The 18,799-nt window shown below is 47.1% G+C and overlaps 1 protein-coding gene across 6 annotated transcripts in view; it reads right to left on the bottom strand.

Moving 5' to 3' along the window:
• Nucleotides 1-7,486, bottom strand: part of lig (ubiquitin-associated protein-like lingerer) — a 47,825-nt gene extending 40,339 nt beyond the window's left edge. For 4 of the 6 annotated variants that reach the window (XM_077654468.1, XM_077654472.1, XM_077654473.1 and 1 more), the window contains exons 1-8: nt 7,315-7,473; nt 6,431-6,617; nt 4,410-4,496; nt 3,304-3,414; nt 2,952-3,159; nt 2,678-2,776; nt 2,106-2,279; nt 1,407-1,630 (exon numbers count right to left, since the gene is read on the bottom strand). In XM_077654468.1, coding sequence (XP_077510594.1) covers nt 1,407-1,630; nt 2,106-2,279; nt 2,678-2,776; nt 2,952-3,159; nt 3,304-3,414; nt 4,410-4,496; nt 6,431-6,577 — 1,050 coding nt within the window. In that variant the 5' untranslated portion in view covers nt 6,578-6,617; nt 7,315-7,473. Of the gene's footprint in view, nt 1-1,406; nt 1,631-2,105; nt 2,280-2,677; nt 2,777-2,951; nt 3,160-3,303; nt 3,415-4,409; nt 4,497-6,430; nt 6,618-7,314 lie in introns of all 6 variants that reach the window. The other 2 variants (XM_077654469.1, XM_077654471.1) reach the window with 1 other exon arrangement.
• Between the last annotated feature and the right edge of the window lie 11,313 nt (nt 7,487-18,799).

The following is an 18,799-nucleotide window of genomic DNA, read 5'->3' as shown; positions in this document are numbered from 1 at the left end:
CAGCATCCGCAACTGAACAAAAATTTGGTCAGTACTGTCAAAGGACGAGCACGCCTCGCTTTTTGCGATAGAGACGGCAGTAAATGAGGCAGTCGTGAAGCACAATTCAGGGAGCCTACTCGGAAATGTGTGCCACCTTGGGTGTACATGATGGTGCCCTTGCCATCCAGAGGACTCAATAAAAGGACCAAGAACACCTGAAGAAGGCGTCCAAAGCCCACCAAACAAAGAGGCAAAGGTTCAAGACGATGCCCGACAGCAACAATGCAAAATATTAGAGCTCTGGTGCTTTCTAATAAATCTGTAGTGCTTGCAAAACTTTGCGGCCCGTTTTCTCAATTACTTTTTTTGTCGATCACCTCGCTCGTGGAAAGCATAGCACAGCAGTGGCTGAGCCGATTTTGATCCAGTTTGTTTTGCTGCGATCCATAAGCTGTGCTGCACTTAAAGACAGTCTTGAAATGTTTATTTACCTTTTCATTATTTTATTGTTTCACAATTATATGGCTTTATGCAGCAAAGCCCAGTCATGTGCATGTCACGTTCATTTAAAAGTTATTAGCACACTAAAAAAAATCAAACACTGTCTTTGTGTAGATTAGATATTTGGGCAAACATGCAAAGTATTCCCGGCTCACTGCCATGTTTTGTTACTGTGCCAGGCTTTCCACAAGCAACGAACTTGTAAATTCTTATACAAAAAATTAATGAAGGTATCTTTGTGAAATTTTATATTTGTCTCTTCACTGCAATGTGCAGCATGTGTGCCAAATTTCAGCCCTTTCAGCCAAGAAACAAAAAGTTAGTTCTGATCCCCTCCCCCTCCCTTAAAAGATTTCTGCAAAAAGTTACATAACATATTGCATATTTGCACAAGGACTTGTACATTAAGTGACATATCTGGAATAACCACGAGAAAATACATGTTCCCTGAAGATTTTATAACTAACTTCATTAAAAAAAAAACATTTCTAAGACCCTCTTAGCAGGAGCCACATCGTGGAGGTTCTCCCCTCTATGAAGCAACAAAGCTTCGGGCAATTTACAAGACGTCCCACGTATCCATCTTATAATGCAGGAAAGTGAACACACTCTTGTGCCCTTTTCCAGGGACGAACTTTCCCATAAGCTCTCCCCTCAGAGAAACAAAAGGTCATTCAGCTTGTGTACTGCTCAGGAGAACGAAAGTCATGCTCAAACTCGTCATTGGGGAGGCACCTGTGGGGTAAGGAACACAGGCAGGTCCAGAATTCGTCCCTAATTTACCAGTACAAAAAAAAGCACACGCACCAAGTGGCACTTCCTCTCTACACGGTACATGCACACCGACACAGGGCTGCAAGTTACTTTATGAAACTGTCCGTCAATGGTTCTTGCAATGCTAGCAGCAAGGCTGTGCCCCTCACCCCAACAGCCGCCTTGATGGACTCGGTGGCCTGCTGGTTGTACTGGGCAACACTGAGTGTCTCGTGTGGAGTCTCCTTCAGCAGCTGCATGATGCTGGCTGTGTCAGGAGCCGGCGTGGGCGTCGCAGACACCCCGCTTGCCGTGAACACCTTGGTCTCCAGTTGCCCAGTCCAGTCCTCCTCACTCCAGTCCTCACTGGCTGCCAAATCATTATTCCAGTTGCCTGACAAAAAAGAAAAAAAAAAGAGCGTTTCACAGGAGAATGCCAATAACGAGAGCCATAGATACTGAATCTTTTCACTATTGAGTGCCAAAGAAACGGGCAGTAGCAGATCACATACGCCATTTGCTGCAGCAGTACATTCGAATGCTTGTGATAATTTTCAGAATTTGACTGCTCTCCTTTATTCCACTCGGAGAACCTCTGAACACTCACAAAGATGGCCAAGATTCAGCTGCCTTTGCTTTTTCACTCCATGCATAAAAATTCTGAAAAACCACTCGCAACTATGGTCATAAGTGATCTCTGCTTCACAAGCCACTGCCAACCCCTCAAACTGTGAAACTGTGGGTCATCACCCACAAGTCTAAGGGAAGGCAACATTTGAGTTGAAATGACACCCGCACCTGCAGGAATTGCATGCCCAGGTCAGATCCCATACAAAATGGCAACATCTGTGCATGCTAAGGGCACCCACCGACTGGCATGGAGTCCTGCTGCTGCCCTCCTCTGGACTGGCCAGCTGACGTGCTGTTGGTCCACGTGTCCATCGACTGGGGGAAGCCCTCGTGGCCAAAGCCGCGGTTCTGAAACGTGCGGCTTCCACGACCACCAACGCTGCCCCCGCCACGGCCACCGCGGCCTCCACGTCCTGCAACACACAGTGGGAGGGGGGTCAGGGTGACCAAGCAAGAGCACCAACAGTGCACCAAGTGTCCAACACACTAGTCGCAGATCTAGCCACAAAATTCGGCACGCTGACTCCAGGTCAAGCCATATCTGCAGCTACTTCAAATTTCAGGGTGCTGATCGAAGCTGACCCCCCAAGCTAATGGATGATGCACAGATCTGGCACGGATTTTGAGGTAACTGGCACAACCCCCAACTGTGTTCGGGATAAAGGAGCACTACACCAGTTTGCAGCCACTGAGGTCACAGCTTCACAATAACAAGGAAAATGCAACACAGCACCAACAACCAAGCCTCTCGGCAACAGAACACAGCAGCTTTTGATTACTGGGTGACAGCAAAGAGGAGATGTCAACTCACGGCTGCCTCCTCGCGGCCGCATGTCACCACCACGCTCGCGATCGCCAGCCCGCCCATCTTCCAGGTTTCGCTCGTTCTTCTCGTTCTCCTTGTTCTTCCCTGCAGGACAGCCAGAGCAAGCAGCAGTGAAGGCCATGCGCTCCGCAAGTGCTGAACAATAAACAAGAAAGCATGCATTTCCTCCACACAAAACAATGAGGCTTCCATTTAAGCAGCTCAGTACAGATGATTTAAATGACTCGATATCAGCGCAGCACAGGTGGCCACAACTCACAGCTGCCGCCGCGGCCTCCACCGCCTCCCCCGCGGCCAGACCCTCGGGGGGTGTTGCGTGGGGGCCCACCTTCCCCACGAGGCCCCCCACGGTTCTCCTTGTTGCTGCTCACAGGGCCACCTCCTTGGTCCCCTTTCTGCGGCTGCGCCTGTGGCTGGTTGGCCTCCTTCACGGGCTTCTTCTTCTTGCCCCTCGTCTCCCACTCGCCCTGCACATTGTGGGCACACTTCACGTTGCAGCACAGCGAATGTTACCAAAGAACAGTAATGGTGTCCTTTTGTTTAGACCTTAAATGCAACTCCTGCAGACATGACACATTACAGCTGTGAGAAAGAAACAAGCCAGTACTGACCTCCTGCTTGTTGCCCTCGATGAGCATGGTGATGGCTCGTGTGGGGTCATTGTCGCAGTCATGCAGTGCTATCACGACTGCATCACTGGACTGGCCTGTCACCTCCATCACCTGCACCACAAGAAAACAAATCAGCACTGCAGGACACGAAAAGAAAGAAGAACAGAAAGTGTACATGAAACAAAGAGAAGGTTTGGTGTACAAGCCTGAACTGGCACATCATAAGGGACACAAATGCAGAAGCAACACTGGAGGTGTCGCATATTTAGAGCCTTTAGTTTTCCGGTAAAACCAGATTTCCCCCATACTTGGACTGAGCAGATACTTTTAAGCGTCAGGCTAAACCGGATTTCCACATAAAACCTGGCTTCTCAAGACCGAATCTTGACAATGCAATCTGCCAATGGTGCTTCATGGTAACTACCAGGTATCTTGGAGTGATATCATAGTGTAACAGTTATTATAGGCAATTACAAACAAGGGAGCAAGAAACATTGCTAGTACATCATCGCACTGCCAGGTTATACAGACATTCTGTTGGTGGCAGTACATAAGCACCTAGTGCAGATCACAGGTGTAATGGTTGGCTGCCAAATAACAGTGGCAGCACTGAACAGAGCTGCTGCAATACACACTGTTCAGCACAAATAAAAAGTGGCCAACAGAGGAGGCTGATAATTCACTCAATCCCACAGTTGCACATTGCGCCCATCAGCTATGTGGCCACCAGTGTTGGGGATTCCAACTCAAGCACTTTGTTTCCAACGTCACACAAGTGCCACTTCACAAGTGTTGTCATTTGCATGTTGGCATGCTTGCTCGCGCAGAGTAGACTTTCTGTGTGGCACAAAGCCTCTTCAATGCACCAATCAGCAGCACAACATTGAAGTCGCACCCACTCAAGCCTGCACACCACACCTTAGCAGTCCGGAAATCCTCAAGCGCTGCCAACGGCTTCAGGCACTTGCCTAGGCAAACCAAGCTGGCAGCCTTCCAACAGGAAGCAAACCCGTTCCTACTCCCTGCAGAGCAGCGGTGCAGCTCTTGCCTAATGCCGCCACGTGGGAGGGCACTGCCAGATCAAGCCGAGGGAAGATGAAACCCACCTGGAGGACTTTGTTCTTGATGTCTGGGTCATCCTGCTTGGTAGGGTCATTGATGATCTGTGCCAGCCGAATCTGCTCTGGAGTGGGCTGCACAAAATACACAGACTACATTCAGCAAACAGTGCAGGGCAATGCTCACATGGTGGTCTACGCAGTAATGCTGAAACCATCAGAAGGCTAAACTGCCACGTCATTCCTTTAAACACAACAGTAATAGCACCAGCTTTCTACACAATGCATAGCATTACAAATTAGCTGCCCGCTCTGAATGCACATAGGTGTACAAATCCTGAGAGGCAGCATCCATATTAACATCACTTTTGCATTAATCATGTGAAGAAGGTTGGATTGCAGGAGCTGGTTATTATTTATGATGCCATACGACAATTCTCTAAATGGTCATCCCTGGGCAATGTAAACCTATCATCATTCAGCTTTTATTTCCAATGGCAAGCTACACAATGTAGCTAGCGCCGGCTGATCATATGAACTGCACGTCCATAACTTCGAGTGATCGCATTCAACAAGCACAGCCCCTTAAGAGCTGGCCTGATTATCCAGCCACCTTTCTGAAAACTAAGGTGCGAACCTATCATGCCCGCCATCCATGTCCCACGAGACTCCAAACATTTCGGACTACGTCAGCGGCCGCATAAAATGTTGAAGGGCAAGGCAAGATCATGCCACATAAGCTGCAAACATGGTTTTGAAGTAGTGCATCCACCTTTCAAGCGAAACGTAATGGTATTAGCACGATGACAAAACTGCTTGGTTAAAGGGTACAAGCTTTTGTAGGCTTTGATATCCAGTTTTTTTTTGTGAAAAACCTAGACAGGATGCTACCTGGCGTACACAGCCAGACGCAGTACAGATATCGGTCACAGAAACTGTTTGGTCTGTTCAGGCACATGCATTAGAAATGCATCATGACAAATATATGATGAATTCTTATGGCGCAAGGGTGACTGTGGCCAAAGAGCGCCATGGCACAAGGTTTTTCTTGTTCTACTCAAGGTGGGGTCCACACATTTCTCAAGCATTTCAATCAAGCCGAGCACCAGGCAGGGGAAAGCTTGTACCCATTTTACCACCGGTGGGTACCCAGCGGCACTGGGGATGACAACTATATCAGTCTGAAGATAACATGAAAGTTGACTATGGACGGATACAGATCAAGAACAAAGCGGAAAATTCCCCCTCAAGGAAGATCCTCCAGCCAATGGCGTCGACCAATTCCCCCTCCCACTTCTCATTTGACCTGCTAAATAGTCAAATCGCAGGGGATGGCAGATAAATGGGGAAAAACCCCAGCTTAATAGAATTAACAGTAGTGTCATAAAAATCTGTCAGTGTCGTTCGCTAGAAGGCCTCTGGTCCTTTGTTTTCTTCACTTGTCCCCGTCTTTTGCGCTTTTTTCCCTTTAGAAGGCCTCCTTCGAGGGGCATCAGTCGCTTTGCTCTAGAGTTGTACCTGACTATAGCATTAGAGACAGCACAGCTTTCAAGCAAGATGAACTAGAAGAGCAAATCCCCTTATACTCTGAACACTCAAGTCGTACGGTCACTCAGTTTAAAACTGAGGTTAACCAGAGACGGAAGGTCCCCGACGTTGAATGCACGCACATACATCAACATGGCCGTTTAATTTGAAATATGTAATATCAGTTCAAAACGCTATCTACTGCACTGTTACAAAAGCTTATTCAGCGGACCAACAACGTGAACCAGATAAAACTGCGAATCTGGCGTTTTCTATTTAAAAACAATACACGAGTGAAGCTTTGGTCTCCTAACTGCTGTGTTTTAAAAGAGAAGAAAACAGCCACCACGCTCCACCGGACGACGACAGTTTAGGACCGCGGGCAAAAAAAAAAAGCACTGTCCAGCCCGCGAAACGAACAAAGGGGCGGCATTGCGCAATGCGAGATGCAACGCGAGAAACCGCTAGAGAAAAAAAAAGAAAAACAGCCAAGCGACACACGACTCCTGGGTGGGCAGGGTCTGCCAAAGCGGGCCACTCACCTGGACTTTGGGAATGAAGCCGTCTGGCGGCTTGGCATGACCATCTGTGGCAGTGACCGACTTGGGAGACTGTGTCGTTGCCGATGGTGACTTGTTCCCTCGATCTCGGCTGCTTTTCCCCGCCCTCTGTGTATTACTCGAACTCATCACTTGAATACCGTATGTACAAAATGTTATGTACAAAAAGCTGCGGGGGAGAGACAAGAGAGGAAGCGAGGGTCAGTAGGTGCTAGCACGGAAGGCGATGCAAAATTCACCGATGCGTCACTGCCTCAACCACGCCAAGCTTCACCCCGCAGAGCCCGCCCCTAGAGACAAGGGAACGCGTGAAAGTCTGCCTGCGACGCACTCTTCGTACGCTAAAACGGACCCTTGGCTGCTGGCGAAGCGCGCGCACACGCACACTGCGTCGTCGAGGCTTGCTTCGGTCGGACACCCGCACCTCGCGCGCACGCCACGAATACCCAGACAGGCACACGCGCCAGACAAGCCGAAAGAATTCGCGGCAGGCTTCGACGAAGCCGAACACCAGTCGCTCCCCCCCTTTTTTAAAGCGAAGCCAAACGCCGTCGCGTTTCACCTTTCACGGGGATCGGGTAGTACAGTACGCGTTCAACAGCGGCAGGAGAAAGAAAGCGAATATCGTCGAACGACGCGCTAGACCAGGGAGAAAATTATCCTGTTTCCGAGATGCAGGTTTTGTAAGGCAGCATTGATTTCCGAATCCGTTCGCTTCATAACGGAGCGCGACGGTCGAAGCGGCGAGAGCTGCGAGTTCAGCGGTCTCTTGTAGCGAGGCAAGCCGCGACACAACGTTAGGCTTAGACGCTAAGCCTCGTACGCGCACACCGAAATACGATGAAAATAAATCTAAAACAGCTTACACAATGCAAACACGGATTCACATCGAATCTTTGGCGTCTAAGAGCGTTAGAAAAAGCGTAGAAGTGCCCAACACGCAGCGAGACCGAGCACAGAGTGCCTCGGCTATCGCGGAACAATAAAACACGTCCAAATGCGAATTACCTTGGAAATGCGCTCACAAAAAGCCAGCGAGTCACGTGACCAAGAAAACCTCTTGGATATGACGTCAAACGTTAGCCGCAGTTTCGCATCAGCGCATAAAATTCAAAATAAATGTTTTGTACCATTGAGAAAAAGTTCTTAGTGTGTAAATAAATAATATTTAATAAGAAGTCTTCTGCTTGTTGAAGAAAATAAAATCAAACTCATTAGTCGCTTTGAACAATCGGAATCACCATGCGTACCATGAAACCGCCTTTGGCAGGAGCATTTTATTTGTTTACTGATATTTACTTCAATGGTTCCGCTTCTGTTTTGTTGTTCTCAACTGTTCAAAATACGTCGTGAAAATTTGGTGAAAAGAACTCCGAACGCCAACAGCAAATGACATGAGTACTTATGATTGTACCTTGGGACGCCTGGCTTTTGGTGCTATTGATACTTGGTGCCCTGGTAATCTCTTTTTGTTCTACCATCACCACAAAGACGGCCGCGCAGAAACATTTATCCCGCCTTTCGTTTCTTCATAACCATCCTTATGAAGAAACGAAAGGCGGAATAAATGTTTCTTCATAACTATCCTTATGAAGAAACGAAAGGCAGGATAACTGCTTCTGCGGTGCGCTTTGCATATATGTGGGGCCGTGGCGCACGGGACTGCACCTACAAAAGGAATTGTACGAATGGGAAGTTCACTAAGTCCTAAGCATTTATGACGCAACAGACGGACAGTATTGGAGTGTAACATTCATACTGCATCTTCTTACGACTACGCGTCACGCGCTTTTTCTCTCTCCTTCGACCTCGCAGCGCGCCGCGTTAATATGTTGCTTGGTGCAAACGGCTGAAGTGAGAGACAGCATATATGAAGCACTGCGCAGGGATCGAATTAATGCAGAGCGCATTTAATGGCCAACAAATAGTTTCATCTGTGTTTTAGTTTCGGTTTCGGTTTCAAAAGCAGTGTTAGCGAATCGCAGCTTCGCCGTTTATTTTAGTAAAACGTTTAATAAAGTGAGCTTGCTTCCAGAGCTAGAATGACAACGAATGAATTAAAAGGCAGAGGCGATGTCGAAGTTTTTTTTCATGCCTCAATTAACCTATACTGAACTTTCACGTCACAGCGATCAGAATGTTGTCTAGATCGATAGAGGGTTTATTGACGGCGAAGGCACAGAGGTTGGCCGGAAAAATGGATATCCGACCTGCTACTCTGCACTGAGGAATGGGAAAATGAGAAAAAAGAGGGTCACGATGGAGGATGATGATGATGATGGGAGGAGGAAGATGAAAAAAGACAAGGCGCACCTAACATCACAAACGCGAATCAAGGCCCGTATCGCTTAAAAAGCGTGGGAGCACTCGCGTTGCCTGTAGAGTTTTCGAACTATCTGGCCATGCGCCGAGGATTAAATCTCTGAGCGGATGCTAGCATGAGTCTTTCTCGTGGATATGCTGTGCACGCCACTATAAAACATGCTCTACAGTCTCTTGCACGACACATGTGGTACAGTCCGGGCACATGAAACGGCTGGATTGTTTATCTTTGTCTCGCTCTTTTTTTTTTTTGCTCCTAGAGGAGAGACTAAAGGGAGTTTAGAGGGGGGACTAAATCGGAGCGACAATTTTTAAAATTATCGGCTCGCTTTAAGGATCTGTGCGTAGCAAGAAACTCTCAGTGGCCTTTACTGTACTACACTATAATCAGTACGAAAGCACTAACTTGTGCTACGCAGAAGACGAGCAGATGAGTATGCCCTGCTGCATAGAAAAAGCCGCTTGTACGCAGGTATAATGTCCGCGCAACTTGGTAATGATGTTGAAGCCGGCTTGACAAAGTCCGTGGTGTCCTCGATCGTATGATCAGCACATTCAGCGATGTCCTGCCCCACGTAATCTCAGCACAGCTTCAACTACTTTGAGTAGCCAAACCTCGTCAACATGTTCTTCCTCCCATGTCCCTGTCGACTCGATCCAAACACATACCTCTCACATCAACGCCAGTGCTGACGAATGACACTGGCACACACCCTTTCTCAAACTTTTGCCACTCTGTCGTATAAATGATGTGTCCGACTCGGAGGCGTCGCGCTTCGTCCTCGAAGTCTACATCATGTCAGGACAAAAAAAAAAAACTTAATCAGGCATAACGGAAAAGTCCGATGTGTTGAAAAAGGCTGTTGCCGCCTCTTTTCTAAAACAATAACCATGGCGGGACTTTCAGCCCTCCAATGGAACTGTCGCTCCATGGCATCTTCCAATTCCCCGGTTTACAACAGCTCATAAGTCTACATTATTTTACTGCACGAGAGTTGGCTTTCTCCTAATCGCACTTCCTCAATGAAGAATTTGGTTGGTTTAGAGGGTTTGACGTCCCAAAGCAACTCAGGCTATATGAGGGACGCCGTAGTGGAGGGCTCGGGAATAATTCCGACCACCTGGGGTTCTTTAACGTGCACTGACATCGCACAGTACACGGGTCTCTAGAATTTCGCCTCCATCGAAATTCGACCGCCGCGGCCGGGATCGAACCCGCGTCTTCGGGTATTTAGAGCTGATCCCACAAACGGCAGGGTGGGGCCCGGTGTTTGTCAACATTGATTTCAACAAAATTCTTTCGTCGCGCGAGTGTGTCACATAAAGTTATGCGTTCGGATTTTGAGGAATTCCTTGCAGTCGATATATCTTTGTGCCGCAGTGTGCTGCTCTAACAGTTGAGAATATCTATACTTCCCCGCTGGCGTCTGTAGGACGGATTGGTTGGGTGCTTTACTGCGCAATAACACCAACGTAGTTTTTTCGGGAAACTTCCACCTCTCATGTAATTAAAAGCGATGTCAAAGAAATCTGGACATGCATCAGGCAGCTGCACTAGCCTTGTGTTGCGCAGCGCTGCCCAGTATTACACTGCATTAATACTTCGTGCTTTTTTTTCGCACTAAAGCACTGGGATACATTGTGTTCAACGCCGGGGCCTTTGAGAGAGTGGCCTTGCTAAAGGCGAAGATTAGCGCTCAATGTACGAGTCATGTTTTGGTGTTCTGCGGTGTGATATATGACATGCACGGTATCGTCTGACACGACACAAGGCCTCTGTATCAATAAGAAAAAGGAAACGCAAGGGTCGGGGAGAAGATAGATAAGGAAAGAACACAGATAGCAGCGATAGCGAGAAGGACAGGAGTAGGGCTATCACTGATCTAGTTGGTATGGCAGCCAGTTTTAAAGCTTTTTCGCTCCGTCAACTAAGCTAACACTGCCCCAACAAACTGGTATTTGCCTTCGTCATTTTCTGCGCGCTTTGCTGTCAAGAATGGATTACCAACTAACCCAAACCCACACAGATCTGGCGGACTGATCTGAGTTCAAGAGCATGAAGTTACCGGAGTTGAAACAGACCATATGGAAACTTTCCTAATGCACGCGTATTATGTTCGTGCGTATGCTCCTTTTTTTAGGTTCGCATTTTATTTTATATTTAATTTCAATTAAAAATGCCTGTTAAGCGTTTTATTTCTTAGCCACGTGTTTCTGATCAGACAGAAATCAGTACGAGCGCAGCAACGCCTTCAACTCCCTTTTCGTTTTATTGCCCTTGTTATGAGGCACCAGACTGAACAAAGTTAAGAAACATTTATTTTCTGACTTTATATTTCGTATAATGCATTTAAGACCATTTAGCTCCTAACTTGGGAGTGCCTGCGTGTAAGAACGTGGACAAATTCCGAGAGCAAATGATCGTTTTTGTGTGTGTGATTGACCGAATAAATGATAAAGTGAAAGTGTAGCTTTTGAATATTCAGCAAATAACTCCAAACAACACATATATCTTCAACACCCGTGAGGTTTCCTGTCGAAAAGGAGGCACGCCTAATCCGGTAATCCGACTGGTGGCGCTCTTCACGTGCCACGTGTAGGGTGCCTAAGCCACGTGCAGCGCCAACACACGTGGTAGCGCACGACAGCAGCGCCGGCTGTACGATTTGGACGCTTCTTTTATTGCTTTAGTCTTTACATCGAGTTTATCTCGGCCCATGGTGGTGGTGGTGCTCGTGGTAGTGGTTGATTTTAAAGAAACAAAGAAAAAAAGTGAAGGAAAGGAATGTTGACGGCCGTGGCAATTGCTATCTAATATCTATGTGTAGCAATTGCCACGGCCGGCAACATTCTTTTACTTTACTTTTTTTTTGAGGCACCGAGCCCTTGCTTATAAAACGCGAGAGCAACGCATATTATGTGACGCACTCTAGGTTACGAGCGCCTCAATGAGCAGTATCTACTAATTTGCCTTGACCTAATATATGTTCACTCAATGCAAGTCTGTCCTGTGATAAAAAAAAGCAATAATTCAAATCAAAGCTAAATGATTGCCACTTTTCTAACACACCCCAAAATAACTTTAGCTGCATTATTATGCTGTAAAAATCGGCAACCAAATCCAACCCCTTAGCTCCTTATATTTATCGACGCCCCATGACCAGAATCAAAAGACGCTCTCGTCTTCGCTTTTGTTTTTTATTTGAATAATGACTACCGCCCTCTTCGGTAACATACACTGGCCGTTAGTGCGGTTTAAGATGTTGTGTGAGTTCGTACCCATGTTTTGCAGACTGGGCAGCCTATACGTCAGCGGATTAGTCAGTTTGGCTTTATAACCTCTTAGTTCGTCCTGGCTGAGCTTCATAAAAGAACGAGCTAGAAGACAGCCACAACAAAGAACAAGAAATAATGCAGGCTTCCACGTTTTCCACTTTTTGTGTTTTACGCGTATTTGAGTTGAACCACATTCCGCTCGTCAGCCGATGGCTATACACGGTATACCCTAGTAACGCACTGCCATTTGCTTGATGCGAAAGCATATGCAAACTGAGATGTAATATGTACAAAGACGAATACACTACAAATTGTTTCATGAGTGATTTTTGGGTGCTTTTATTCAATTATTTACACTTCTAACTATATCGGCTAAAATGCCGCTCCATCTAGTGCAGCCTTACATTTCTTGCCAAGAAATTACAATTTTTTCAAGAAATTTGTTCGTTTCATTTACAGGCGTACAGCAGATGGTGCGTTGCAGAAATATGGAAGACAGCGTCCCTGCATGAGTGAACTCCTTCAACACGGCTTCCGGACCGGTTTTTGTGTAAGAAGTTAGGTGCAGCGCTGGAGAGTTCCGCAGTCTCGGAAATTCCGCGAGTCTCCTTGACACTCCTGCATTGTGCGGCCTTCGCGATTCCAGTTCTCCGAAGCCGCTATTGTGAAGGGGTTTGAAATGGCCACTCTTCATCGCATTCCTTTTCCAGGGGGGAAATTTGTAGTTGCAACTGGCGGCCACTGAAAAAAAAAAAAAAAACTGGCGGCCACTAGAGAGGCGCTGTACTGGGAAAAGGTAGGCTCTCTGGAGTGACTCGACGAAAAGGCCCCTTGGGTGCCTTTGGAGCTGTATGGACCCTTTTTCAGTTGCTCACCCCTCCACCTCCAGGCAAAGTATGTTTGCTGGCCTGAGCATCTTCTCTGCGAACGTAGACAACTTGCGGTAACAACGAGGAGTCATGTTCCCCCTTCTCGGTTAAACTCAGGAATGTCGCCTCGCTGACTTCAACAGGGCTTCGAGAGAGCTGTCGAAAGAGCACAATGGTACAATACAGAATAGGGTATCTCCGTAGGTCCACCTTACGTGGCAAATGCAGCAGAGGCATCGGCAGGAAATGGAAGGAGACAGACCTTCTTTTTTCCGCGTGGTGAGCTGTGGCGGCTACCTCTTACAAAACATTAGACTCAACTCGCACCATCTATACTTCCTCCCTTCACCTCCCATGGTCCCTAGCCAGAACAACGAACAAGTGACAACCCACTCCCAACTGCGGGACTGGTGCCCCGCGATCCTTTCTTCGAAACACGGAAGTCGTGGGTCGGTAATACCTTAGAGCATACGTGCGACCCCTGTGCACCCCCCCCCCCCCCTTTATTGAGGAATCCCCCATGTGATAGTCTGACACTAGTTTATGGACTTGTCCTCAATGATTGAAAAGTTCCATGATGCTTTGTGCCCCTGGTGGATTGAAGTGAGCCGGATGCCAGTCACAATTTGGGTGCATCGCCACCCAGTGAAGGCTACGGGGACACAGAAACTGCTGCATGATAGGCTACCTTCTTCAAGGAAATTTCTTTGCTCAGAAATGTAGATTCCAAGTCGGAAAAGTGCCGGCGGCGTTCTTACCCTCGGCGGCATTCTTAAAAAAAAAAAAGGAATGGAGTTACCGACAGGAATGCAGTTCTACTGAACTCCATGCTTGCCCCTTTTCTTGCAAGGGTCGAGAAGGGAGGTTCATATCATTTTTTTCACATGTGCAACATTTGAGGGTGTTTTTTTTTTCGGCTAAAATGCGTCGGATGAAAAAAAAAACAGCTCTATTCTTTCCCCAAGCACGCGTCAGAAGCAAAAACGTGTTTCTATCACATAGGTGACAGGTGTGAGCGAGGCGCTGGCTCGCATTCTCGGTAAAGAAGGAATGCTAACAACACACAAACCGACTACCACCATCGGACGCCTTCTCCCCCGCCCGAAGGACCGTCACCCTAAAGAAAGGACCCAATGCGTGGTATACAAAATCCCCTGCTCGGTCTGCCCGGCCTTGTACGTAGGGGAGACGAAGAACTTCGCGGAAAGAATGAGGCAACACAAAGCGGACGTCCCACAGATGAACTATCATCGCAGAGCTGTGGCCGAACACTGCGAGGCATGCGACCACCGAATTGACTTTGACGACACTATTGTATTGGAAACCGAAGCTAACCCGCGCAGGAGGCTTCTACTCGTGTCGTGGCGCATCCAACTGACACGTGAGAATGTTAATCGCTCCCTGGGGACACTTCTTTCTTCTTACATTCATGGTTTGCGGCCACTGACCTGGAGCGTCGCGGAATAGCGACGAATGTGTGTGACGGACGCGGTGCACTGGAAACAATGGAACACCTGCTTGTGGCCGCAGGGCAGTGCGCGCACTCGTGAGCGGACCTTGGTGAGCCTCTGCATTCCTGGAACAGACGGGCTGGACGTCCTGTCTGTTCTCCGCCAGGCAGTGATCGAACGCTCCGCAAGTGCTACCTTGGACAATTAACAACTGGTCGCCCCACTCCAGTTATAATTGTAGTCAACATAGTGCTGTGCGCGTGTGTTTTTATTGCTCCATCATGAACTAATCACGCGCACAACCTGTACACATTTCGTATTGTGTAAATAGTTTGTGTATATTACCCCTCCCCCTATCCTCTCTTCCTGTCGCCTCACCTCTTTCATTTCATTTCTCCATTCTGCCTGCTGTCCTTTATTTCCGCTGCCACAGCTCAGGTGCTTCAGTATCGATGGCAGATGCCGGGGCTAGCAAAATTCTTTTCCTTCCTTTTTATTTTTATTTTAATAAAACCACGTACTACTACTACTTCGCTCGTAGTCAAACCATGAAGGGACCGAGCCGGTCCCGAAACGTCGTGTTTTTTTCTGCAAAATTAACTTGGTCGGCGTCAGTCATCTTTCTCCTAATTAATGGTGACTTCCAATCGCAGAGTTGGAGCACTTCTGGAGCAACGTTTCCTGCTCTTTTCGGATCAACTGTATTCCAAACGCAGATCTGAGGCACGGATCGCATCTTCCAATCGTAGACAGGGAGCGGTTGCCGAGCCGAGATTGCTCCGTGGAGCAGTCGGGACTGCTCCGCCGAAATCGGCGGATCCGGCCGGAAGTTTGCGTGACGTTCATATTCAGCGGCGATAGCGGCGCCTTACATGCTCTGGCCAGAGCAAGTGTACTCCAATCGCAATTTCAGGTCGCGCGCTCTGCGCCGGATTCAGGCGCTCTGTCACAGAGCGTGCAGACCGCTCTGGGCCTGCAATTGGAATTCACCATTAAATTTCCCAGCCCGACAGACTTCTGTCAAATGTTTTCTTTTGATTCCAACAACTTTATTGTGAAGAAGCACATCTATATATACACATGTATTTCCGTCGTATAACAGATATACGTGATATCATCGAGCCCGAATGAACGCATATTATTTTTGGGACAGATTGACAGAGGGATGCTAACGGAGGCACTTCCTAAGCGATCTATCTTTTCCGCTTCAATTATTTCCCTCTGCGCTTATCTTATCCTTGCTTGTACCGATCAGAACTATCTTGTCATAGAGAGCTGTACACCCATTGCATTGACAGCAATGCGCTGCAAGCAACCCATCTTGTTCATTTTTGTTCTTTAAATTGCGCTTGTGCTCTCGATCGGAGGTGATCATTTCATTAAAAACCGAACAGTCTGTCCCACATACTGTTTTCAATACGATAGCGAAATCTGATACACCACCCCTTCTTCACACTCAACAAATGGAACTCTCTGCTTTTTGCACACCCTGGGCACGTGACTTTCTGGTTTGTTAACCCTGTATAGCCTGTCTAACTTATCAGGAGCTGAAAAAACGCATACATCTATCCACATTGCGATACGCTTCAAATTGTGGGGTACAGAGTGCATATTGGAGCGAATCTTTGTAGTGATTATTTTTTCATTTATCAAAGCTGCCGGCACGCCGCTTTATCGCCTTGTTTGCTATGCAAGAAGAGGCCAGACTTATCTCGATTGATCGCATCCAGGCGGAGCCGATTATACGTTGTTCCGGAATGTTGTAGTAACTTTGCGCGCTTTATCTCGAAGGTTCGCTATCTGCTTTAAATTGAGCACGGCCGAGAGCGGCGGGAATTCTACTCGACGACTGCCGAGCACGCTTGTTGCTACGCCGCCGCCGAGTGGTTCAGTTCGAGTCAACCCAAATAAAGAGTTTTGTTTAGACGCCATTTTCACCGTTTTCCTGCTCTCCGGATCGCAGTCACCACTTCGTGACAATACATGGAACAACAGCAAGTTCTTTCCGTTCTTCTCCGACAGTAATAATAATATTAATTGGTTTTTAGGGAAAGGAAATGACCCAGTATCTGTCTCATATATCGTTCGACACCCGAACCGCGCCGTAAGGGATGGGATAAAGGAGGGAGTGAAAGAAGAAAGAGGTGCCGTAGTGGATCATTAATTCTTCGGCAGTAAAAGCAGCGCAGCTTGCTTATTCAAGTTTACCTTTCTCAACAGTGATTCTGCAACAGCTATCAGCATATATAGCCAGGGTAGCCATCAAATGAGGACAAGACTTACGAATTACATTTTGAAAGACATTGGCAACCGTCCTTTTGACTAGTTTGGAATGTGCAGAATTTAAAGGTAGCAAAGGCTTGTTGCTAAGCGGTTCATATATCCAACAGGCATGACCTGCCTCAGAGACCAAGCCAACTAGCGTCTAGGAAACTATAAGCCTATTGTTAGATGGCAGCTAGCTAGCTCATAGGTCAAAACTAGTTGGGAGAACTTTTGTCTCCTACTATGTTAACCGCCTATTAGATCCCATATCTAATAAGTACGCTTAATTTTCCGCTAGTAGAACACAGGGAAATTAGTTTTACATGTTAATTCAACAAAACGCATGACATCCGTACCTCAGCCGGGTTTAAGAGTCACTTGACATTCGTACACAAGCTGCGCAGCAGCAGTTCGCACTGCGCACAGATGCTGTTAACGACGGCTCCGAAGGCCAGGAATGGCAGCCATCCTAGTGAAGCAAGGCTGAATGGTGGGCCATTTGGTATGACGTGCCGAAGAATAACTTTTACCAGCCGAAAAAAAGACGAGGGACAAGAGAAGAATCTACACAGAATAACAACAACAACAGCAATAATAATAATAATAATAATAATAATAATAATAATAATAATAATAATAATAATAATAATAATAATAATAATAATAATAATAATAATAATAACTGGTTTTTGAAAAAAAAATGGCGAAGTATCTGTCTCATATATCGTTGGACACCGGAACCGCGCCGTAAGAGAATTCGGGATAAAGGAGGGAGTGAAACAAGAAAGGAAGAAAGAGGAGGGCTCCGGAATAATTTCGACCGCCTGGGGGATCTTTAACGCGCACTGACATCGCACAGCAAATGGGCGCCTTAGCGCTTTGCCTCCATACAAACGCAGCCGCCGCCGTCGGGTTGGAACCCGGAAGCTCCGGATATGTAGCCGAGCGCCCTAACCGCTGAGCCACCGCGGCGGGTACACAGGACAAGGCTGGACTAACAACTGACATCTGTATTGTGCACATTCCGCAGAGTAACCGTCACGCATGCGCCAAGCCAAAACAGACAACCGACGCTTGATCACTCAAGAAGTCAATCTCTTTCGTTGTCAAGCCCAATCGGCGGGGAACTGACGCAAGCATCACTATAGGCTTTCTGGAAAAGCAGCGCTGAACAGACGAGGACAGAGACGAGGCGACAAGGACGGGCGCTCATGAATTTCACGTGCCTTTCTTTTCACGTGCGCCACTCTAGTGGCGCTACCTGTCGGTGAGAGAGCTAACTGCTCTCTGCGAGTTGCACGTAGGGTTTACGAGTTTCCGCAAAAAGCATACAAATTATGAGGGAAAGCCGCAACTCTCGCATTCAAGAGGCGGATTTGGTGCAGTGGTAGCAGCGAGTGCAGGCTCAATCCTCTTGTTTCGGGCTGCTGAACTTGTTTTATTTTAGGCAAATTCAAAGTTCAAAATACTCGCTATGTAGCAGGTCGTGCCATCTTTTGTAAGCCGCACAAATCAAAAACGCTTTCTTTTTAACAATTAGCGAACACATATAAATAACATTGCACGTTATTAATAAGAAAACATCGTTTTCAGTGAACATGTGCTCTGAAACAAAAAAATAATGCCACAAAGCAGGAGAACAGTAGGTGTACGAATTTACTGCCAGCAACGGTCTGGTGCTAAACGATGCAAAGGAGTTGGCTTCTCCGCAGTTCATGTATGCTTTCAACCATGTGATCAAGTTTGGCCAATAGAGACGCGAACGGCTCATGAAAAGCAAACGCGTAACTCTAGTGGATTGATGGATGGATGGAAGATAGGAGCGTACCCTTTGAAGCGGGGTGGTGGCAACAGTTGCCAACATGCTCCGTTCTAATTATTTATTTTTATTTAACTGTGTTATAAATTGTTATTAAAATTCACCATTTTCTTTAAATACGTTTTCAGTCCTACTCTATTAACCTTATGGCACCTCTCTGCTTTTAAGCCACCAATCTTCCAATCATTTTGGCTAACTTCCACCAAAAATTTATTTACATGACCATTGCTATCTCTAAACCATAGGGTTGCAGAGATAGTGACTGTGCCTGCATCGATACTGAATTGATACCATCACATTCGAGTATGAGGTGTTCAACTGTTTCTACTGATTTACCACACGCAGCCCC

The sequence above is a fragment of the Amblyomma americanum genome, chromosome 2 (assembly GCF_052857255.1).
Source record: "Amblyomma americanum isolate KBUSLIRL-KWMA chromosome 2, ASM5285725v1, whole genome shotgun sequence".
In the NCBI taxonomy this organism is placed as follows: domain Eukaryota; kingdom Metazoa; phylum Arthropoda; class Arachnida; order Ixodida; family Ixodidae; genus Amblyomma; species Amblyomma americanum.
This window is presented reverse-complemented; position numbering and strand designations above follow the sequence as displayed.